The sequence below is a fragment of the Pleurodeles waltl genome, chromosome 5, assembly GCF_031143425.1.
Source record: "Pleurodeles waltl isolate 20211129_DDA chromosome 5, aPleWal1.hap1.20221129, whole genome shotgun sequence".
Classification (NCBI taxonomy): Eukaryota; Metazoa; Chordata; class Amphibia; order Caudata; family Salamandridae; genus Pleurodeles; species Pleurodeles waltl.
Window position 1 is genome coordinate 980,740,902 of NC_090444.1, and position 24,604 is coordinate 980,765,505.

General features: G+C 43.3%; 1 protein-coding gene across 1 annotated transcript in view; it reads right to left on the bottom strand.

Moving 5' to 3' along the window:
* Nucleotides 1-24,604, bottom strand: part of IGF2R (insulin like growth factor 2 receptor) — a 1,086,527-nt gene that overhangs the window by 320,605 nt on the left and 741,318 nt on the right. The window contains exons 32-33 of the mRNA XM_069235138.1: nt 10,685-10,811; nt 6,085-6,204 (exon numbers count right to left, since the gene is read on the bottom strand). Of these exons, the coding sequence (XP_069091239.1) occupies nt 6,085-6,204; nt 10,685-10,811 (247 nt within the window). The remainder of the gene's footprint in view (nt 1-6,084; nt 6,205-10,684; nt 10,812-24,604) is intronic.

Below are 24,604 nucleotides of genomic sequence, written 5' to 3' on the forward strand. Positions count from 1 at the left end.
ACATTTAGAAATAATGAGATCCAATATTCAAGAAACAAATCAGTGCATCCTGAGCCAGACGAACTTGAACATAAACTGACAGATTCAGGAAGAAGCAGTTAATAGCAATTCTGTGAAAGTAAGAGTCTGAGATGTGCTCCTCCACACAAGACTAAGAATTGACCTCTAGAAAATTAAGGCACCAACACTGACAACCCACCTCTAGTATAAACCGGTGTCCAACACCAGATTTGATCATGAGATTGTCATGATGTGGTAACAGCAGTGCTCTGCTTCCTTTAATGATAACAACCATCTTTCAGTGCTCTAGTTGGATTGCAAACTCTTTCTGGCTAAAGCACAGGAACCAGAGAAAGTATCACCAAGCCAGACATCTGAAGGGAGAAGGAAAGAGGGGTTCTGCTGTCTAAACTACAGAATATTGTCCTAATTTGCACCGACCAGAAGGAAGACAAATTTTTGCCAGCAAGCATACAAAACTATTATCCAATCTAAGGACACAATCCTCTACAAAGAGGTCTTACTCATATTATAAAAGTGGCAAAAACAAGTCTTGAATACATGAAATGATCATAGATATTGGGACGCGCTTGCTGTTAATTGAGATCAGATCTCTGAGCCCAGGAGGCAACCCTTTGTTTTCCCAGACCTGCACAGGAACTGTTGGCGTTATATAGAACAGCTGGACTTCCCGCGGCACGGGATGCATGTGGGCTGCACCCAGGCCAAGGGTGGGCCACGTCGCTTGGCCCCCACATCTGAGGTACATGTTGCCTTTTGAGTAGTGACAGTGCTAAAGAATTATCTTGGTGTGGACCACATGCAGAGGCAATTAGCATGAAGAAGAGAGAGGAAGGGGGAGCCCTTGGCACACCATTTACCCACAACACAACGACCTCCATTGACAGGATGATTCAGAGAGCCGTTAACGTCATCAGCAACTAGTCTGATCTCCCCGAATGTAGGCTGTCTTTCAATGCGGCCAATGCGATGTTGCCATAAAGTACACTGCCTGTCCCATTCCATGTGGATCCCCATCCCACAAACTGCTTGCATGCCCCCTACAGTATCGGTAGACAATTTAGACTCCCCTGCTACCCCTGTAGCCTCCAATTTAAGGTTCAGTCCCTTTCCCATCGCCCACGCAAAGCATCAAAAGCTAACAGCGAAACCCCGGTCAGTCGAAATGGCTGTTCAGACTAGTTCTCCATCACAGTGCATTGCAGCAGCAACAGCTCCAATCCACTCTCACAATCTGCTAGCAGCTCCACAAGTGGACTCTTCAGGGATAAGGAGTTTGCTGGAGGACCACATGGTTAACATCAAGGTACTCCTGCGTGCCAAACTCTCTCTGCTCACTCTGAAGCTGGAAGCAATCAAGAGCCTGCGTAAGGGAACAAACCACCCGGTGGAATGTTAGCCCCAGTCCTTCAGACTCTTAGACCCCAATAAGGAGATTCCTGATCCCACATTCCTGATTCCACATGCTCTCCCCTCCTTCCTACGGATACTACCCCCATCAGTTCTATAACTGCCATTTCAAATAAGGAGCCTCCCCTGCTGACCACGCATCTAACGTCCAGCAACTTATTGCCTCACGTCAAATTACAACCCAAAGGAAGCCAGTCCGGTCTCTAACTGCTCACCCGAACCAATACAGGGCCAAGTTATACCACAGTCAGTGGTTAACATCCCCCCCAGCTTCTTGTCCCAACATGCCTTTTCTGTCCACAATTCCCCCTTTTTCACAGGGACCAGAGGGAGTCTTATTATGATTTGTTCAACAAGTCTCTGCTGTGGTACCAAAGGAATGTTCCATTACATATGGCTAATAAGATCTTATTGGTTTGAGGGTGGGTTGGATTGGACCTGGACCGGTTGATTGGCAGGGTGAATGTCATTGTAAACGTTAACTCACCCACTCTAGTGCACAACCTACTCTTTGGCTGTAACCCTATAACAGCATTGTTCCATTACCATTGGGTTACTTCTATATAAATGTTTTTACTGCCTTGAAGATCAAAAGCCCAGCTCAGCCTGGGGCCACCAAAAGTGTGTTTCTAGCCCACTGATTGCCCCTTTGTCTGGGATACTGACTTACAATCACCTTGATGCACTGCCGGATATTGTTTGACTCGATGAGGGCGAGAGTGAATCTAATTGTGAAATCAATTGTAACACTGTGCCTGAGAACTACTCCCCTCCTTCAGACTGATCTCCTGGAATGTTGCAGGGCTACTGCCCAAGTTGCCCATTCCAGAGTGGTGTGCCTTTGTAGACACATTTGATGTTTGCCTATTCCAGGAAACCTGGTCTCTCACCCCATTGCGTTAGTCAGGGTTTTCTTGTTACACTCCGGGTGCTATCTCCACTGGGAAAGGTAGATCCTCAGGGGGCATTACTATCTGGGTCAAAACCACCCTTAAGTGCAACACAAGGGAAATTGCTCTAGGATCATCAGATTTGATGTGTATTAGTCTGACTTCGCCAAATAATCTAACCTGCTTTATTTATAACATCTACTGTAGGGCCCTCTGCAATTAAATTTGAATCTGATGTAATTGAACAGCTTTCTGCAAACCTGACTGCAGTTCCTGCCAAGACTTTTAAGATTGTGTGGGGAAATTTTTATTGCCAGTTCGAGCCGCTAGATGTACAGCCCAGAGTATACCCGCCAGAGGAAGAGTCTTTGGTCTATTCCAGAGCTAGCCATTCCAGCTATCAAAAGATGGTCACTCCTTGCAATCCAACCTAACGCTCTTACACTAAACCAGGGCATCAGAGCTACAAACTCAGATAAGGAGGGTAATCACACGCTCCACCACCTTAAAAGCACAAGTACTATATTTAACTCGACATTTGGCTTTGGTCCAATTTAGTTGACATGGCTATTATACCCCACTTAGACAGTGATCATAATGCACTACCTTTAGAGATGAAATTGCTAGATCCCATTGTACGTTCCACCAGTAATGAGCCTCTTGATACAGGGATGGTCCTGTACACAAACAAACGCAATGTAAAATGGAGTGTAATGTCGCAATCAGTAGACTAAGTTGCCAATTTGTATAAACTGGTTGTCAAAGGTATTAGGAAAGCTATCCTCCTACTTCAGCTGCCTACAGAGGAGAGGGAAGTCATTCACGATTATTTAAAAAACCTGAGAGTTTTTTTTGTGGAAATTAGATAGCTAGATAAGAGACATGGACCTCCCACTTGGTTCAGTAAACAATAGAGCAAGGCTATAGTAGCATTTCTTAGTGCTATCAAACAACAAGATAGATTAAGGATCCAAGAGTCTAGGCAGGCCTATAAACCTGTCATCAATAAAGCTAAGAGGGAGTGGGAAGCTAGGAAATGGGAGTGTGTGTTACTTGAACCAATGAGGGCCACCCATGGACATTTTGGAACATTGTTCCAACAGGCAGTGCAGAGGGTTACCTTCTGATTGAAAATCGCATACAAATATCTGATTGTGTATAGCACATTCTCTGCTTTATATTCCATCACAGACCTCCCCCAAACACCCTGACTTGGTGCCCGGAATATGTGGCGACACCATCGGGGTGACGCCTTTGGTAGGCCATTTGGTCTTCCTCAATGATCAATATGATTGTTTATATATTAGAGAGAAAAAAAGTGACTCTAGCAATAAGCAAAAGTGTCACCCCATAAGGCATCGGGACTGGATATGATACCTGGGGACCTTTTTATAGAAGGACCTGAGGTCTGGAGTCCTTACCTTGCTCTAAATTTCAGCGCATTACTAAGAGGAGCTCCTTTCCTTCCTTCTTGGGCCGAAATTATCCCTAACTTCAAGAAGGGAGAACATAACCACCCAACAAATTACAGGTTGATTAGCCTGATAGCTCCCAAAAGCTATTCACAAGGGACCTTCTGAGCAGATTACAAAAATGGATGAATCCCACACAGATATTACCCCCTCCTTCGGGCTGGCTTTAGGGAGCAAACTAGTACGAAAGATCAGGTTTTTCATCCTCTGGTGCTATACTGGAAGGTTGTCCACATAGGGAGTGGGGGTCTTTATGTGGTTTTTATTGACCTGAAGTCAGCATTTGATCTTGTATCTGGCCCCAAGCTGTGGTAGATTTTGGCTGACATTGGGGTGCCTCAATACTTGTTGAACACACTCATAAGGCTCCACTATAACAACTTTGCCCAAGTTAGATGAGGACAGATGGGAGAATTAATGGACCCTGTTGCAATAAACAGGGGGGTACGACAGGGGTGCATCCTAGCACCCACACTTTTATTAACGATATGGTGCCCTTTGTGGATCATAGAGAGTCTGATGCTCCGTGTCTCGCAGGCACCAGTGTTCCTGTGGATGACACACTGCTACTGCTGAGGTCCTCTATGGGCCTTCAAAAGATTTTGGACAGATTTAACTTGTTTTGTAATCGTAGGGGGTTAGAGATAAACATCGCCAAGACCAAATATATGGTCTTCAATCCTCGTAATTTCATGTGCCCAAACCCCAGGCTCAGAGGGTCCTTACTGGAATGCATTCGTACATTTGACTATGTGGGGGTAACACTCACAGAAAATTTTGATTGGCAGAAGCAACTAGTAAGGTATAGACTTAAAATAGACCAAAGTGCAGGTAGAATAGTGACGATGCAGAAGGGATCTCATTTTCCTTCTATTGCCCCAGTTCTACAAGTCTACAATTATCAGGCACAAGGGTCTGCTCGTTATGGTGCAGCCTTGTGGGGCGATACAGACGTGTCTACTCTTGGTGCAGCAGAAAATTGCTTTATGCTGCAACTTACAGATCTACCTCCCCGTTTGCCACTGACCTCCTTGAGACTAGCCCTGATGCAAAAAAGTGTTGTGGACAACGTAAGCGTAAGGCCCATCTTATACTGGAAGAGTTTATGGGCCACTCCAGAACTGTCCTCTTACCAGACAGGTCTGTCCAAGATATCGCAATTGCCGGGAGCCAGTAATATCCCGTGGCTGACGTATGTGAAGGTGACTATGTCTAATATTGGCCGAACACACCTCTGGGAAATTCCCTTGGAGGCTAGCTTGATCACTAAGCCCTAAGTCAAGTCAGCTTTCTGGCATTTCAAGCAGAACATACTATATCGCCAGACAAACTTGGGCTCCTTGACTATGTCTTTCCTGGTGCAGAAGGACAAGTTTAGGCTAGAACAGTTTTTAGATGAAACAGACAACCCCCCCCTCCTCCCGCTGGCCAGAAAGCTTTAACTGCAACTTAGATTTGGGACTTTGCCCCTCTGCATCTGTACCGCCACTTGGGGTTGTACACCTAAACCTACCTTAGAAGTGTGCCCCTTTCACACTGACTAGGATGAAACACTCAAGCACGTACTATTTTTCTGCCCGGCATATCACAGCACCAGGAAAAAATGGATTGTGCCAATCTGTCCCAATATTGGGACACCAGTATGTAGAGAGGCACTGAAAATCCTAAGATCCGACACCAGACAATGAGCGGTCTTTAGGGTTTCACAGTTCTTGCTGGCCCTGTGGAGGGCTAGATAAAAAAAGGGTTTTGGTTGATCCTGCATACCATTAGCAACATATCCAGTCTGTTTAGTGTGCTTGCTCCCACTTCTACATGATGGTTTTAATTACTTTATTTGACTTGTTGTGATCTATTTTGTATCCATTTTTACTCTAACAAATTTTAACTTTGTTTTATATATTGTTGTTGAGTAATTGAACTTTGATGCAATTGCAAATATAGTTTGCAATTTTTTTTAATACAAAAGGCTAACATTCTGGACATATTTACATTTGTTTTATTTCATGGAAATGGAACAGAGTACACAACTGTCAATATAATACTTTTCAAATTATCTTCAAATAATACATTTAATACATTTCCATTATGAATAAGTAGTGGATCGTGGATAATTCAATCACTATAAAACTAATACATGTTTGTAACTTTCTGCCGGAAGAAAATCCTGACTATGACAGAAACAAATATGTTTATGGCTTTTAGTGCCACAGTTTCACACCTATAAGTGGAGAGAGCATCTTAAACTATAGCGCTGTACAACAGTAAAGAAAGCTTAAAATTATACTTACCAGCCCCTGTGTCACATGAACTTTTCAGTGGAGCACAGATATTCAACTGAATTTTTCTGCTGTGGCTTACTAAGGTATAGCCAGCATCGCGGCTCAACGATGACAAGTCAAACAGGCGACCTATCACAAAAGAAGACTCTACAGTGAGAAATTGAGGTCTAATCACAAATTGCAATTTGTGGTACATTTAGTAGTAGTACAATAGTACTACTAATTTACCACAAAATGCTATTTACTAACCTACATGTATAGGTCTAAGCCTACTCCTATCTTTATGCAGAGATCAGCACCCAAGCAGTCAAGGTGTCTGCACAAGTAGTTTTACATTTTAGTAATAAATGAGGAAGGGATGTGGAAGTGGTTGGAAAATAGGGAATACATGCTAATCAATTGAAGGGTTTACGTGAGGAGTAAGGCCACGTTTAGGGAGGAGGAAGGATAGTTTAAGGGAGGGAGAATGAAGGGTTTAGACACTGACCAGCACCCACCCACAAGAAAGGAGGCTCATTGTTATTCACAAATTGCACTTCTGAAGTTGCTACTGCCAACAAGGCCCCAAAACAGTAGTAACTGTGCTCGAACTCCGAATTGAAGTAAGTCAGAGCACCGGTGGTTGACCATGAATGGTGCCAAATACTCTCCCATAGGAAATAATGGAGGCAGGGACTTGATTTAGTGTAACATTATTCACTATAAGGTTTTATTTTAACTTCTATTTTTAAACAAAATATAAAAAAATGTAAATTAATGTTAAAATATATAAATTTATAAAATAATTATTTATGCATTATAAAATATGCCAACTTTTTTAAAATGTAAAAACGAATGTAACTAATGTAAAAATAAATCACATTCTTTCTACATATGCCTATTGAAAACTTTACTACATAATAAATAAATGTACAAGAAATAAATATAATGTTATACTTTAGGTGGAGAATGTATTTTACTTAAATCAATAAAATATGTATAATTTAACCTTCAAAATAATTAAATGTTTAATTCAAAAGTAAGTTAAAATGTAGTAACCTTTTTGTTCTACATTTAAAATAAATGTTTTAAATGAATGTACATTAATATTTATATTAGAGATATTTAAAAAAAAAAAAAAATGTTATTACACTTTTTCCTATACGTTATCACAGGACGATCCCCCAACCCCGATGGAGTCCTCAGTCTTCATGTAAACATTTACAAGTACTAACTTTACACTCAAAAGTAGTCTCTACTCTGTAAATTCAGGGGGTGGGGACATGCAAGTCTACGCATTGAGTAACTTTACACTCATAAAATGTCAATAGCCAAAAGTAGTAAAGATACTCAAAAGTGTAAGAGTATATTTATCTTTGTGAATAGGGCACACCGTCATACACTGAATGCTGATTCTTACACGTCATACTATTGCACAAACCAATGATGAGCTATTACATCAACAGTAGATCGAACGCCCTACAAGGGACTGAGAAGCTTGAAACTAGTTTGACAGTTGCCCACTTTTATGTTCATAGTCAAATTCTGGTTAGCTGTGGTTTATTCATGGGCAATCGTGGGTATCAACTGTTCTAACCTCATTATTGCCATCTTTGGAAACAGAGAAATTCACAATATATCACCCTTTATTGGAGGCATGGGGATGGGAATTGGGAAAGCAAGAGCAGGGTTGTATCTTGGTTAGTGAGATTTATGGTATGAGAATTATATTTCACAACAATCACTGTATTATGTCAAGCATGATATAACAAGTAGGGGGGGGTTCATGTTTAATGGGTGTTAGGAGGGCAGAGGGAGTGAATAAATTATATCCTGAAAGACATACACATTCTTTTAGACCTATGCAAGCACTAATATATGCTGAGGTATGCTTTACAAAAAGAGCTTGAAAAGTTAGAAAATTCATCATTTTTCCCTAGCAAATTACCTGCGGCGTACTGGACTCTACAACAAGTCCTCCCACAACCCCATACTTGATATTGCTAAAGTCACAGGTTTGGAAATGCTACTGTAAATATTTAGTGAGAGGCACCCTATTCTGCTCTAATGGATATGGAATCACCCAGCACTCCACCACCTTTCCCAGGACAGCAAAAAAAACAAAAAAAAAAAAACAAAAAAAAAAAAAAAAAAAAGCAGGTAGGACTGGGGATGCATGTTGCAGGATGGGAGACCTGTACGCGAATGACCTGTTTATCAATAATAAGGAAGCCAGGGATATGTTTCGATTGGTCCAGGCGAGTTTCTGATGTTTGCTAAATTACCTGCGGCGGTACTCATATGTACCGCCACAGCTTTTGAGGACGACTCACAGAATTACAAACACTATCTGTCATTATATACCTGCAGGCAGATAGGTCTCTGTGCTCTAGAGGGCGTTATTGGGAGAAAGAGTACTCAATATCCTGACAATATATGTCAGATGGGAGAGCAACATCAGAGACTTGATTGTAGATAGGGACTGGGATAGGATTCTAGGATCCATAAGGCAGTGTTCGAGTAATGCTAGATTTAGCCTTTTACGGATTAACATTTTACGCACACTCACTGAGTGTTCAGTTATTCAAAGTCGCCGTCCTAAAATGGTGCAGTTTTTACACATCTTAACACCAGTTAATACATCGCTGACATTTCCAGTGTCGCCAACACAAAACGAGGTTAATGCCCACATCGACACCGCAGAGCCAGACGCTAGAATATTTGCTTACCAGTATAGCTGGATATAACTTCTATATCCCCTAAAGTACTGGTAGGACGTGCGTACCAGGCTCACGCCGATTCATTTTTGTTTAAAGTGCTAGTTTAAACCTGCCATTCGCCTCTTCTAGCTTGTAGTGAAAACATGATTTTTTTGATCTCTCTTCCTAGCCAGGGCTGAGTGAAAACAGACTCACAATAACCGCTGCATCGCATATTTCTTGAACATACTTGACAGTTTTTATCTTATCAGAAGCCATCCCATTACACATAAAAAATTAACTTTTGCAATGCAACCTTTTATTGAATATACTTCTCGCTTTTTAGATAACTAATCCGCCCCACCCCCCAGTTATACCTTAAACTGCTGCTTATTTCGTTCCGCATATCCTACAGGACACCAATTAAATTTATTTTACTCAACATGTGATGCTCTGCCTCAGATTATGGAGTACTCGCAACTCTTGAACCTTTACAGGGATTTACTTTGCCCTCTGATTATTAAATGAAGGATATTTAAGGGAATTTATTGACTGTTAGTCCAGGACTATTTCGTTTTCTCTACTTCTCCTGTCCGGGCCTGTACTATTATAACCACAAGATACAATCTCTCATGATTTAATATCGTGAAGATCCAAAACACCAAACATTTATTAGTAGCTAAGAAATTTCAGTAATGATTCCTCATCATTCACTCTGTCACAGCATGCTCATTTGTGCTTCGCACCATCAAACTATAGTAAGACTTTTTTTTAACGAGTATAGTGTGACACAAGTGTGATCACACTCTTTGAATAATTTTGAATTCAAATTAACCTTATGTATAATTAGGATTTGTTTTTTCTCTTCTTTATTGCTTTGGGTTTGTCATGTCCTTTACTTCATATAAACTTTACTTGTCTCACTCTCCATATTTTTTGTTATTTTATCTTTTTTTTATTATGGTTGTTTCTCTAAGATGTCCAAATGTGCGTTCCATGAAAGCCATACTGATATGACTACAGCTTTGAAAAAGCTCTAGGCTTGCACGCCACTAAACATGGTGAAATACAGGGTGGCTGATTGTTTTGAAATTTTCCCTGACCGTGCAATATATGGACACAGCCGATTGCAAAAACAGAACATAAACGCATTTGCCTTACTACAATAAAAAATAAGAAAGATGTGCACCAGATGGACTGGACATATTTATCTTTTCTTAAGATAAGGCTTATAAATTAATAAATTAAGCTCTAACACTAGAACTGCTGTGTGGGATATGCATCATCCCTAGCTCCAAAATTCGTTTTAATTCGGTTCCAGGCTCTAACCTAAATGAGATGTACCACCCTATCATATGCTATAAGCATCTTATTTTTATTTGGGTATAAGACAGTGTTGCCTTTGGCCAAACAGCCCTGTGCATCCTGACTCATCTCCATACCCCTGGAGCTGCGCCCATGGCAAAGACAGATTGAGAGAATCGAAATCCACACACCGAAAAACAACTACCACAATTGTTTGGCAGGAGAAGGGAGATGAGGTAATTAGGCTTGAATGTAGTCAGACTGGGGCATTTAGTTATCTTGCTTTCCACAGTTGTAGCACAGTGGCAGATGCCATATTAGGCACGAATATGCTGCTTCCTCAGTCTCGAGGGAAGGAAATGACTCGTTAAAAGCTGCTGTGAAGCAAGAGGAAAGCAGACTTGGCTACTCTTTTGTTGGTCTTATTACACGAGTTCCCTCAGAATGCTTAATTTCGCTCAAAATAGTTTAACTTTAATAAAAACAAATAGCTAGCATTATTATGAGTGACCTAACCGAACATTCCCTTTCAAGCTAGCCACCGAATTCAACACATTTGTATGTTTTTTAATTCACAGAAATACATCAAGAATGTGAAGTGATATCGGAAGTGGGTAGACCTGTACCTGTAACGGGATTTGTCGCCTTGCAGTCGTTGGTTTCATTGCTTTGTAAAGCACATGCTGCTGCAGAGAACCACACAAATGTGTATTCACAGTCTTCAACGGCAGATATGAATTCCGGCCGCGAATTCTGAAAGAGGATAGCGAGAATGTTTATGGGACAGTGAATCACACAAAGAAACAAGCAAACTATGAAAGCAGTCAGCTCAGAAAATGGCTGCTTTACAGGCTATGAAACCAGGATACATGGTCTATAACACTAACTGTCTTTCTTAACCATATTACACGGTGTGATCTGAACAAATAGTACAGGTAGGTGCCTGTAATAGTTTATATGCCGATAGTACGTGCTATTAGACAGGATTAAGTTTGCAGTACATTACGAAACAACACCCATAAACCCAGGCAAAGATTTATCAGTACCAATTGTCAGCCTACTTTACTAAACGTATAACTCACACTCGATCTAAATACAAATTAAACATTATGAGGTATGCACAGAAGAACCAAAAGACAATGGCAATAATAGTGAAAATATTATTACATACCTTGGGACCTTATGATAAATGACACTATCACAGAAAGGGAGGACAGTAAAGTGCAGGGCAGTGAAAAAAAAACTGCAGGAAGTAATAGTATCAACCAGAAAAACAGGTCTCTTTCCTTCGGTAATACTCTTTCTGGTAGATACTATGTAGAACCACAGATTCCCCACCTTGTGATTATCCCCAGGTGCCAGACAGGATCCAGAAAATTTAAAGCAGTAGTGCTCCTGTGTGGTATGAAGAGCTCCCATGGCTTGTGCAGTATCTGAATCCTTTCTGAGTTTAATAGTAGTGTCTACCTCTGTTCCGAAGAGATGCTGTTTATCGAATGGCATGTTAAGCACTGCCTGTTGTATTTCGGGTTTAAAACCAGAGGACCTTAGCCATGCATGTCGTCGGATTGTAATGCTAGTATTAATACTTCTAGCTGCAGTCGCAGCTGCATCTAGAGCAGATCTAACCTGGTTATTTGTTATAGCCTGTCCCTCTTCTACAAATTGCTGCGCTCTCTTTTGGTGTTCCTTGGGTAGGTATTGCAAGAATTCTTGCATTTCATCCCAATGTGCCCTGTCTTATCTTGCCAACAGGGCCTGGGAAATGGCAATACGCCATTGGGTGGCTGCTTGTGTTGCCACCTTTTGCCCTGCAGCATCGAATTTTCTACTCTCTTTGTCAGGGGGTGGGGTATCCCATGAAGACTGAATATTAGCCCATTTCCTGGCTGCACTGACCACAATAGAATCTGGTGGCAGTTGTTGTGTAATGTCGACTGGGTCTGTTGGTGCAGGCTTATATTTCTTGTCAATTCCTGGAATAAGAACCCTAGTTTTCACTGGTTCTTTGAATATGTCATATGCTTGCCTAAACATACCAGGAAGCATTGGTAAGCACTGGTAGTGTTTATGGGTAGAGATAGTGTATTAAAAAGAAAATCCTCTTCCAAAGGTTCTGCATGCATTTGGACCCCATGGTATGCAGCTGCCCTAGATTTAACTTGGGTATAAACGGTACTATCCTCTGGTGGTGATGGTTTAGTAGGGTAAAGATCAGGATCATTGGACGGTATAGGGTCTGAATCATACATGTCCCATGGGTACACCGTGTCTCCCTGTGAATAGATATGGGAGTGTGATGGTGACGATAGTGGTGATGGGGTATTAGGTGGTGGTGAGAAAGAAAGCTGTGGCGAATGTGGTGGAGAAAGCTGGAGAGATGATGGCTTCTCTTTTCGCTTGAACATTTTTGCTGGTGGTGGAACAGTATCAAGAGTCTCTTGAAATGCCAGCTTTCTTTTAGTCTGTGGAAGTGAAGAAGTAATAATTTTCCCAGTCTCTTTGTGGAACTGTATTCTTCTCTGCTAACTGTCCATAACCTCCAAAATTGATTGAATGTCAGAATCCTCTAATTGATGTTCAGAGGTTGCTTTTGTGCCCTTAGAAGATTGTTCAATGGATATTTTGGGCATATGCTTCTATCAGGTCGAAAGTCCCGTCTCTTCTGTATAGAAGGATGTTTTCAGCTCCGGAGCGGTTCCGAGGTGTTTCGGTCCCTAAGATATTAGCCGAGGCTTGGGCTCTGAAGCCGGATGCAGTAATTTCAGATCCAAAGATTGTAGGCATCGGCTTGGTTCAGAGGTTGAGCTTCTTATTTTTTTGCTCGACTCCGGCACCGAAATAGGCGTGGCCTGTTGATGGGGTGTTTTGGCCTTTTTCGGCACCAAACACAGGGGCCAGTTGCCGATTACTTTCTTTTGGGTTGAACCATGGCTTGACAGCAGTGATGCACCAAACGCCTTGCTTGATTTTTTGAAAGTGGGTGTAGGGGCAGGTGTACTCACATGCTGTGCCACTGTGATTGGCTGGCTGGCTGTCTTCTGATCCTTGTTCAGAGTCGGAATCTTGGATTGAAACAGCCGTCTGTGCCTGCTCCTCCTCTAAGGTGTCGGTGGACCCTGTATGATTCGACGCCATCTCGAGTCTTCTTTCCCTTCGATCACACAGTGTCTTCTTCGATCGAAACGGACAGCAAGCTTCACAATCTTCCTCACGATGTTCAGGAGAAAGGCAAAGATTACAGACCAAGTGCTGGTCAGTATAAGGGAATTTAGCGTGGCATCGAGGACAGAATCGGAATGGAGTCCGATCATCAGGCTATGGCGCAGTAGTCCCAAATAGGCCCAAGAAGGGCGCAAGTGCCCGAAAGGGGTGTTCAATTCCTATAGCCCGACGCCCAGGACGTATTTCTTGGGGTCAAGGACAAGTTTTCAGGTTTATTTTGTGCTTGGGACAAGTAGGCCTAACCCCCTGCAGCACAAACCCTTTGGATGCCACTTTATAGTACTAAATTACAGAGTGGGGAAAGAAATTGTCTGCAGTTGAGGTAATATGTGTGTCTATATGTTAATGCTGTTTGAACTTGTATTTATGGTACAATAATGCAAAGCCTTTACTATTTGGAAGAGTGTTCTAAATAAAAGTAAACCCAGACTGCAGTACTGACAGTGCTTCCAGTAAAAAAAAAAAAAAAAAACGTAAAAAAAAAAGTGTGCACACGTTTGCAAAGTTTAAAAATATGAGGCTACCTATAATGATCCCAGGATGCTGTCTGATGAAACGTAAATATTTCCAGCAGCTAGAAAGCAATGATTTTTTGCTTTCAAAATAAAATGTTAACAAAAAATGGAACTAGGAAAAAAAGAACTTTGTTAAACTACTGTGAACGTTTAGGTACAATTTACTTAAAACATCATTTAGTAAAATGTGTTGATGCATGCTAGTATTTCCAAAGAAATTCATAACGGAAAATTAGTGAAACCAGTTTCAGCAAGATTATGGGAAACATGAATATAAACAAGCATCGGCAAACCAATAGGTCCGACACTGGTGGACAGTGTTTTGGTTTTGTCAACGTGAGTCTTGTTTTGACATGACTTTTGTAAACTTCATTGTTGTGGGAGCTGCTGGGCCCTCACCATCTTAACAAATATTGGTAAAAAACAAACATGTTTTTGGTCACAAAAACCACACATGGCACAATAGTACCTGGCACTAAACAAAACTACTTTGAGTGTCAACATGCTCCTTGTGAAAGAGCAGACTGCGTTCATTGTAATGTAACATGGATTTGCAAAGCAATGTACATACAAGCTCCTGGTGAGGGTATCCAGGTGCTGAGTAGGAGTGTATTCCTTCAGTAGGATCACTCAGTTAATCCAGACGATATATGGATAGCGAGAGATAGAATTTGAATAAAACAAAAGGTCTTTGTTAACACAAGACCCAATTAGGGGCCCAGTTCTTAAAGACAGTCACAAAAGTGCACCTATGGAATATGAATTTCCATTAATGCAGATCTGCGTATTTAATGACTTCACAAGATATTACAGAAGTAGACCAGGAGATGGTACTCCTAGAAAATATTTGTGAGCTGTGTTTTAGCAAAAGCAAATATGCAGGTGTAGATATGTGTATGCAAAATCTGTTCAGCGTTTACAAGTTCACCTTCCCTTTAACTGCTATTTTCCCAACCCTGGAAGACGTTTTACTTCTCACCCTTGTCAGGAGTAAATTTCCAACCTTTTCAGTATTGGAAATGATTAAAGAGCTGGTGAAAACCCTTAAAACAGACAAGTTAATATGTTTGCACAGATTCAAAGGGCATTTCATCCCTGGAAGTATTTCTTACTGTTACTTCCAGCCTCAGTACGTATATTTGTGGAAAGGTGTCAAAGTAAGGACATTGCTAGTATTCTAGCCTTACTATAGTAATAGCCCTGACATAATCAGACAAGCTAAATTCAGGGCTCTTATATAATGATACTGCTGCAATGATTTGTGGCTGCACAACTTGGCACCAAAGGGACAAGTAAATGTCTTTCCCAACCTGTCCCATGGACAAATAGATATTTTTTAAAAATTCCACACCCCTGATATATTTTTTTTTTTTAAAGAAAAAGCTGAATAAAACAGCAAGTGGTACTGCGGCGGAAACCAAGGTGAGTATGTGACTCATTAATAAGACTCATCTACAGATAAGCTAGAAAAGGTGTAAATTATGCAAAAAACAGAAAATTTACAAGATTCTGAAATAAAAATAATCTTTCCGATTTTGTATATTCTGTCTTATGACAACACTTCTCAAAGTGTGAACCCAACCTACAACAACTAGAGTCAGGTAAGGATGAAAACAGTTGTACCTAGATGAGGCAAACACCTAACCGCCTCATGCACAACAGATATGAATATCTTCATAGAGAAGAGAAAGTAAACTTTCCTTGCATAAAGAAGGGAGTGTTAAGTGCAAACGTAAAAGTGCAGAACACCCCCTAAAGAGTCAATATGAATTATTCTACACAAGAGAGTGAAGAGAATCTACAAAGAGATATGTCTCAATGAAGAACCATGACAACCTGACATAAGCCAGGAAAAAGAAAGAATAATGTTCAAAGAACATGTCAACACGATAAAAATGTCTACACTAAAGAGTAGAGAATCCATCAAACTGTGATGGCTATCTGATATAAAACCTTTAAGGCCAAAACAAGAAGTGTCTTAAAATCCCTAAGATGATACTTTCTGGCTTCTAACGTATCCAATCTACCAAAAGTAGAAAACAGACACTACCATATCATAGGTAAAAGCAGAACATACATAACAAATAGTATAGATCAACAGCTCCCTTGTTTGACTATACAAGAAGGACTTAGTAAACAGACACACTTAGAGCTGTATGATCCTTATAAAGATACCTTTTTGAACAGGGATTAAACAATATACTGACACTCCCAAGGGACTGATGTTAAAAGCTCCCTATAAGGGATACTAGGTGTTTTTAAATCATGATCTTACAAGTTAGAAAATTAATTTGAGTTGACGCCCATGCGCAATGGAGCCGAAAGGGAGGAATCACTCGGTCCCATGACTCGAAAAGACTTCTTCGAAGAAAAACAACTTGTAACACTCCGAGCCCAACACTAGATGGCAGGAACAGTGCACAGCATGTGTATCTGTAGCTACACATGCCATCGAACATATATATATATATATATATATATATATATATGAATGCTCACCGGGCATACAAGCAAATACTCCACTTTGAGTATGGTACATACCATGAAGGTATCAACTCTTAAGCACAAGCTCTTCTTCAGAGTAAAGTAAACTGTATCATCTTTATATCAGGTATATTAGAAAGAGATAACCCACTTAAAAGCATTAATTGACAAACTTGAAGTGGAAAGCCACCACTTCTACCCAAGTAATAACACCTGCCGAAAGCATGAACACCCTACTGTGTGCCACCATTGGGTGAAACAGACATAGAACAGAAAAAGCCTCCTGGCACTGCTAAGGCATGGTTCCTCTGTGAAATAAGTAAAGACAAATAACCCCACACAAGCCAGTAGAGCTGGTATTAATTAGGCAAAGGGTAGAGAGGAACCAAGCTAATTCTCTGTCCCACTCCTACTATCACTAAAACCCCTTAAAGCAGTCAGCCTGTGCGCAAAATGGGCATCATCAAAAGGCATGTCAACCAATGTGGCCTGATCTGCCACCGAAAATCTGGAGATACGTAACCAGGCACAGAGACGTAGGGCAACTGAAGAAGCCAGGGCCCGACGCACAGAATCAGTAGTATCCATACCATGGTGAATGATTAATTTAGCTTCCTGCTGGTCATATAGAAGCATAGGGGCAAGAGTGTTCTGGAAATCATCTGGAAGCGTAGGCAAGATGCTTGCCAATGAGTCCCATAATAAATGTGAAAAATGTCCAAGAATGCAAAACATATTAACAAAAAGTAAAGCAGAACTTGTGGAGGGAAAAATATGCCTGCCCCAAACGTTCAGACTCCTGGAATCTTCCTCAGATGGGACATGTGGGAAAGACTCAATCATGGGAGGCTAAAGCAGCCTGTACCACCAAACTACGATAAGTAGGATGCTTAAAGAGACAAGCCGGCTTACCCGGGACAGGTCATTGCCTATGAGATAACCCGATCAACAGGGGCTCCTATATCTGAATTAGTCCAAGCTCCCAACAAAATGTCATGTAGGGCTTCACTGTAAGGAAGCACTGGCTCAACCCCTGTATGGCCTTGATGTAGAACGTCAATCAGAGGACCAAAGTTTTTCCACTGAAGGAGGAGTTAGCTCCAAACCGACAGCAACCAGTCTCAGCATGACAGCCATAGAGGAACTTGCCTCCGTAGCAAGGCCAGGAGGTGAAAGTAGGCCTGAGGTTAGAGAAGAGTCCAAACCACTAGCCGTAGCTAGGTCAGCTAGCCAGCTGTCCTCTATAGGAAGCTGATAAACATGTGAAATGTGTTGTATATCCTCCACAGCCTCTTCAGCACGTCCTTCAGAAAGATAAACAAGGGAAGACCCCACCCAACTGGGGAGGGAGGTCAGGGATAACTGGGAAACTTGGTGTCGCACCAGACGTCGACAAGTGCGAGAAGGTGAATCCTCAACATCTATGTTGACTTTAGACGGGGCAAGGGATGCGACGTCCATCGGCACCACCACAGAAGTCGCTGGAGTCAGCTGATCAGATACAGGTGTGGAATGTGGAAACTCTGAAGGACTGTGCACTGGCGTCGTACCGGATTAGTCAACTGAAGCTTAAGGCCTGACTGAAGCCGAGGACATACCCGCTGGCATGGACACATTCAAGGCACTTTGCACATCCTTGGGGCCCACAGGCACTCCAGAGGAAGGTGAATTCCCAAAGATAGCTTAAAGGGAATCTTAATACTCATGCATCTGGTTTAGAGTCGCCCTGGCCCCTGGAAAGGGAGGGAGACGTGGGGTAGACTAGGGCCTCTACTCTTCAACGGAGGAATGGTGGGAGGCCGTACGTGGTGAAGTCAGTAACTTCTGCAACTTTGACCGCTTACGCCGTGACTTACCCTGTGAAGTCTATTGAGAATGACATCCACGAGAACAACTCATTGATCAGGCCACTGAACGGACCTCAGTACGAGAAGGAGACCGTGGTACATGAGAGGTCCGGGCCGGCTCGGACATTCACGCCGCCAGAAGCTTCACCCGATGCTCCTGCAGAGCTTTTGGCCAAACTTGAAGACAGGAGTCGCACTCTTCACGGCCATGGTACTCATTCAAGCACCACATACAAAAAGAAGTGGGGGTGGCTGTAGCCAACATTTGTCATCCACAGGACCCACAGGGTTTGAACCAAGAAGACATCAATAAGAAAAAGCACACTGTTCCGTCAACAAAAACGTTCAAGTAGGCCAAAAACGGCCTGACCAACCATTACCGTATCTGCATTACAAGCTCGGGAAAGAAGGAACTAATGTTGGCACATCAGCAGGGGGGTTATAGGGACTCTGCTGAAGTCACATCCAGTGGATAACGTTGATACAGAGTCGAGAAACACCCTCTTCCGATGCACAGGCATGCTAAGGGGAAAATAAATTCTGGATCAGGCTCATGCCTGGGGAAGATTCTAAAGTAAGGAATCTGTGGCTAGATGTCTCTATCAGATAAGTATATTTAAAAAAATCCCATAAGTGTATATAAGCTAAAAGAAAATGTGCAGCTTCTAGACACTACAGTAAAAGGCAAAATAGGAGGGCAGTTAAATGAGAACATTAAGTAAAAATATGGTGAGCAGCAAAGAAGGAAGAGGAATTGCTATACCAAAAATATAATTACTGTAGGAAGCTGGCCTGATGGACACCTATGGTGTTGGCACCTTATACCAGGTCCAGGTAACCCCTATTAGTGAAATGTAGGCAGTGTCTAAGAAGCCAGGGCTCTCTAGAGGTACCAGTGGATGAGCAGCCAAGACTTATCTAGGAGAAATGCAAAGATTATGCAATACCACTATAGCCAGGCAGCAACTTATCACACATGAAAGAACACACAGGGTTACAAAAATAAAGATACTTTATTATAGTAACAACACTAGATTACTTATTGGCAGTCCCCCCAACTGGAGGTAAGTACACGCTAGGTAGTTACACAATGGCAATCAGAAATTAGCATAGAAACAACAGGCATTGGCAATACTTAGTGAAAATAGGAAGGGCCCTAGAGGAGGGCCAAACCATATACCAAGAAAGTGGAATGTGAGATACAATCCCCCACCCGAGGATGTGGAGTTGTTTAGATGGGAGCTGGAAGAACTAAGAACCCCAAGAGGTGAGAGCTTGAGTGAGCATCCAGCGACCAGGAGAGCAGAGGTAAGTACCTGGTCTTCCCAAGGACTAACAGAAAGACTTCAATCAATCAGGGAATTTGTACAGTGCACTAATAACCCGTAAGGGTCAAGGCGCTGGAGGGGTGGGGGGGGGGGGGGGAAGGGGGAAGAGGGAAGAGGGGCTGCTACTGCTTGAACAGTCAAGTCTTGAGAAGTCTCCTGAAGGTAAGGAGGTCCTTAGTCTGATGCAGGTGGGCAGGAAGAGTGTTCCATGTCTTGGCGGCGAGGTGCGTGAATGAACTGCCGCCGGACGTTGTTCTGCAGATGCGTGGGACGGTGGCGAGTGCGGCGAAGCGGAGCTGTCAGGTCGTGGTGTAGAAGGAAAGCAGTCAGTTGAGGTATTCTGGTCTGGTATTGTGCAGTTCCTTGTGAGCGTGGGTGAGGAGTTTGAAGGTGATTCTATTGTTGACGGGGAGCCAATGCAGGTCCCTCAGGTAGCCTGTGATGTGGCAGTGGTGGGGGGTGTCCAGGATGAGGCGTGCGGAGGTGTTCTGGATGCGTTGCAGCCTTTTCTGGAGTTTGGCCGTGGTTCCTGCGTAGAAGGCATTGCCGTAGTTCAGTTTGCTGCTTACAAGGGCTTGGGTGACTGTTCTTATGGTTTCCATGGGGATCCAATTTGTAGATCTTTTGGAGCATGTGGAGGGTGTTGAAGCAATAGGAGGAGATGGCGTTGACTTGCTGGGTCATAGATAGTGAGGAGTCCAGGATAAATCCTAGGTTGCGTGCGTGGTTGCTTGGTGTCGGAGCGGTTCCCAGTGTGGAAAGCCACCAGGAGGGAAGCGGGGGTGGAGCAGTAGATGAGGACCTCAGTCTTGTCGGAATTCAGTTTAAGGCAGCTGTTCTGCATCCATTCGGCGATGGCCTTCATACCTTTGTGGAGGTTGGTCTTGGCGGTGTCTTTGGTGAGGGAGAGGATCAGCTGGGTGTCATCTGCGTATGAGATGATGTTGAGGTTGTGAGATCGGGCGCTGTTAGCGAGCGGAGGCATGTAGATGATGAAGAGGGTCGGGTTGAGGGTCCAACCCTGAGGAACGCCGCAGATGATTTTGGTGGTTTCAGAGCAGATTGGAGGGAGGCGGACTCTAAGATCTTCTGGTGAAAAAGGAGGTTATCCAGTCCAGGGCTCTGTCGCGGTTTCCTGCATTGCTAAGGCGTGTGCATAGGGTGTGGTGGCAGACAGTGTTGAACGTGGCTGAGAGGTCCCGGAGGATGAGGGTCGCGGTTTCGCCGTTGTCCAGTATGGTTCTGACTTCGTCGGTGGCTTAGAAAAAAGGATGGTGCAAAACAGACAGAACCAGTCTGGAAGAAACCAAGAGTGGATTCTGAAAGAAGAGGACATGCAAAAAGAAGGGGACAGAGTCCAGCCCATGATGGAGTGTCCAGTGGCGGCAGGAGCTACTACTAACCTTTCTTTGGATGAAAAACCAGGTCAAAGGGAGAAGAAGAAGACCAGCTGGGGAGCCCAGGAGCTAAAGAAGAGCCCTTGAGGTGGTGCAGATGGTGTCCCACGTCAATCCGTGGTGTAAGAAAACCACCAACAATCCTTCGAAAATGCAAGAGGGGCAACAGAAGAGTTGCAGGGCTGAAGAGGACCAGCAAGGCCCAGGGGACTCGACCCTTGGAGGGGAGTCCAGGGTGAACCTCAGCAGTCAGGAGAGCAAACAGAAGCAGTCACAGTCCCCACAGGCAACCCACTGGCAGCAGGCACAGTAAGTCGCAGTGAGGCCCAGTCAGCACACCTGAAGAGGAGTCCCCCATCACTGGAGCAGCAGAGCGGAGACTGTGCTTGGCAGGAAGAAGTGCTAGGGGCTGGGCTACTCCAGCCTGAAGATCCCCTGGAGCAGGAGACAACAAGCTTTGGTAGCTGCAAGTGTCGCAGTGCTGTCCTACAAGGAGAGGCAAGGGCTCACCATCTCCCAAGTTGGACAGCTGGCAGAGAAGACCAAGGGGACCACTCCTGACCACCACCTGTGATGCAGGATCTGTGCAGTTCCAGAGGAGGGCAGATCCACGCAGCCGGACGTCATTGCTGTAGGTGTCTGCAGATAAAGGAGAGTGACTCCTTCACTCCATGGAAGATTCCTTCTTGCGTCTTGGTGCGGGCTGAAGTCTTGCCTACCCCAGAGGATGCACAGCCGGGGAAATGTTGCAGTTGCTGGAATGAACCGGAGAAACACAGTTGCAAAGTGAAGTCGGCGCCGGAGTTGTACTCTTGTCGGTTCCTGAAGAGTCCAGTTGCAGATCAGGTGGCCAGAAGTCCAAGTAAACATTGCAGAGGAGTCCTGGTGGAGTTTTGCATGTCTAATCTGGAGACTCACCCTCAAGGGAGTCCCTTAATATCCCTAAAAGAAGTAATGGTCACCTAGCAAGGTGACCACCTATCAGGAAGGGTCTGTGACGTCACCTGCCTGACCTGGCCACGCAGATGCTCCCAGGGGCCTCTGCACATTTTGGTTTCAAGATGGCAGAATCGAGTGGCCACCTGGAGGAGCTCTGGGCAGCACCACTGGGGTTGTGATGGACAAGGGAGTGGTCATTCCCCTTTTCTTTGACCAGTTTCGTGCCATCACAGGGACTGGGGATCCCTGGACTGGTGCAAACAGGATTGTGCAAGGAGGGCACCAAGTGTGCCCTTTAAAGCAAACCAGTGGCTTGGAGAGGCTATCCCCTCCCAAGTCTTGTAACACCTATTTCCAAGGGAGAGGGTGTTGCCTCCCTCTCCCACAGGAAATCCTTTGTTCTGCCTTCCTCCGCTTGAGCTGGTCAAGCAGTAGGAGAGCAGAATCCTGATTGAGGGGTGGCAGCAGCGCAGCCTGCCTGGAAAAACCTAGAAGACTAGTAGGAGCAATACTGGGGAGTCCATGTATTCATTCAACCAATACTGCCAACAGTATTGGGGTATGATTCAAACATGTTTGATACCAAACCTGGTTCGAAGTTACCATTATGTAGCTGGACATACACAGGTAAAAGGCTTCTCCACACTCAAGAAGTCCAGTACAATGGAGCTGGAGTTCACAGGGGCACCTCTGCTTATGCAGGGTTGCCCTCACACACACACCGGCACCCTGCCATTTGCCTTGGAGGGCCGACCATAGGGGTGACTTACAGTGACCTGTTGCAGTGACCTGTGGTGAAAGGGTGCATGCACCTTTTCACTCAGGCTGTGACGGCAGGCCTGCAGACACATTTTGCATGGGCTCCCATGGGTGGCACAATACATGCTGCAGCCCATGGGGAACCTCGTGTGCCCCAATGCCCTGGGTACCTAAGTACCATCTACTATGGACGTATAAGGGGGCAGCAGTATTCCAATTATGGAGTGTACAAAGTCCTAGGCAACCAAATTTAGAGGGAGAGAGCACAATCCCCGGGGTCCTGGTTTTCCGTATCCCAATGAAAACAGTCTAAACACACTGATAGCAGGAAAAAAGTGTGGGTAACCATGCCAAAAAGAGGGTAATTTCCTACAGTTATTTTATTAAGCCAGTATGAATGAATGTGTTTGAAATCAGATGTGGGTGCTTGCTTATAGTATGCCATTTAATAGTATGCAGTTTGCACCCACTCACACAGTCAGGCATGCAATTACATACCCAGTTACACTCCTACAAAACCACTTATGTACTCACCAGTCATATAGCCAGTGACTAACACACTCAGTCACACAACCATAAAACCATTCACACACCCATGCAGGTACTGTCATTACCCACTCACACACCTATACAGCCATTCATGTACCAGGCACTTCAACAGTCTATTACACATTCATACACCCAGTCACCCACCACATACCTATTTACAAAACCACCCAGCCACTCACATATCCACTCAGACAGCGACAGAGGGACTAACACATCCACTTACACACCCACACTGCACTTATGTATCCATCACTAGCAGAGCCACTTACACACGCAAACACCCACTAACGCATCCAGTTACCAATCCATAGAGCCACTCTCATACCCATTCAGACACACATATAGTCACAAACACACCCCGTTATACACCCACGCTGCTACTTATGCATCCAGTGATACACCCATGGAGGCGCTAATACACTTAAACATCCACTCAACCACTCACAAATCTGGTCACCCACCTGTACAGCCAATCATACCCATTAATACATCCATACTCAGACACTTACATATCCTGTTACACAGGCCAATAGCATGTAATCAAATAGTCTGTTATGTAAAGTTAAATGCATTCTATATTTGCTTTTCAGATATCTACTGGTGTTTAAAGAGTAATGGAAAATAGAACGGCAAGGTGAAACAAATGATTAATTATGCTTGTTAATAGCATCCATAAACTGGGCAATAGATGACATTTTTAGTGCAACTGGCATATGCTACCATGAGTGACCCTGTCTTGCAGTTTTGGTGAAACAGCAGGGATGGTAACTATCTGGCCAGGTGGTAAGGGTCCCACAGATGGTCCAGCTGCTGATGTACCACCTTTCCTCTCTATTATCATCTTGTGGTACATCCTTCAATGTATGGTTTTCAGGGTTTCTAAATAGAGGATGTAATGTGAATACTTCACCGTACCTTTTGACAGTTTTGTGCTACATGTATTGCATAGGACACATTTTGGAAGAACTTTATTTTTTCCTGAGGGGATGGCAAAATATTGTCAAACATTGGAGGAATTATTTGGAGATGGTAAGTCTTCTTTTTCGTCCTGCTCTTTCCCTTCTCTTCTGTCTTTATCAGAAGATATCTAACCTTTGAAACTCTTTTCTTTCGAAGGAAAGCCAGAAAAACAAAGGAGCTGTGGTTTTCAGTGAGAAGTGAAACACAAAAAAGTGATTTAGGGTGTGGTTTTCAATGTGGATGGGTGGAAACAGTGTATCCAATGAGAAGTTGAGGTATGGGTGGGTTCCTGCAATTGTGGTGGATTAGTGGTGGCATCACAGCAGATCCGTGGAACCATAAAATGAATACAAAAAAAGAGAAAGGCTTGCTGTATTACATTTATAAAAAGTTTACATAAGTTACCTTATGTTGATTTGTTAATGGCTACTTTTAACATCTATAATAAGAATAAGTGTGTTAATAAAATGTATTTATAAACTTGCTAAAATGGTTATTACTAAATTGAACGTATGGGTGAAATTTAAGTACAATTTCTATAAC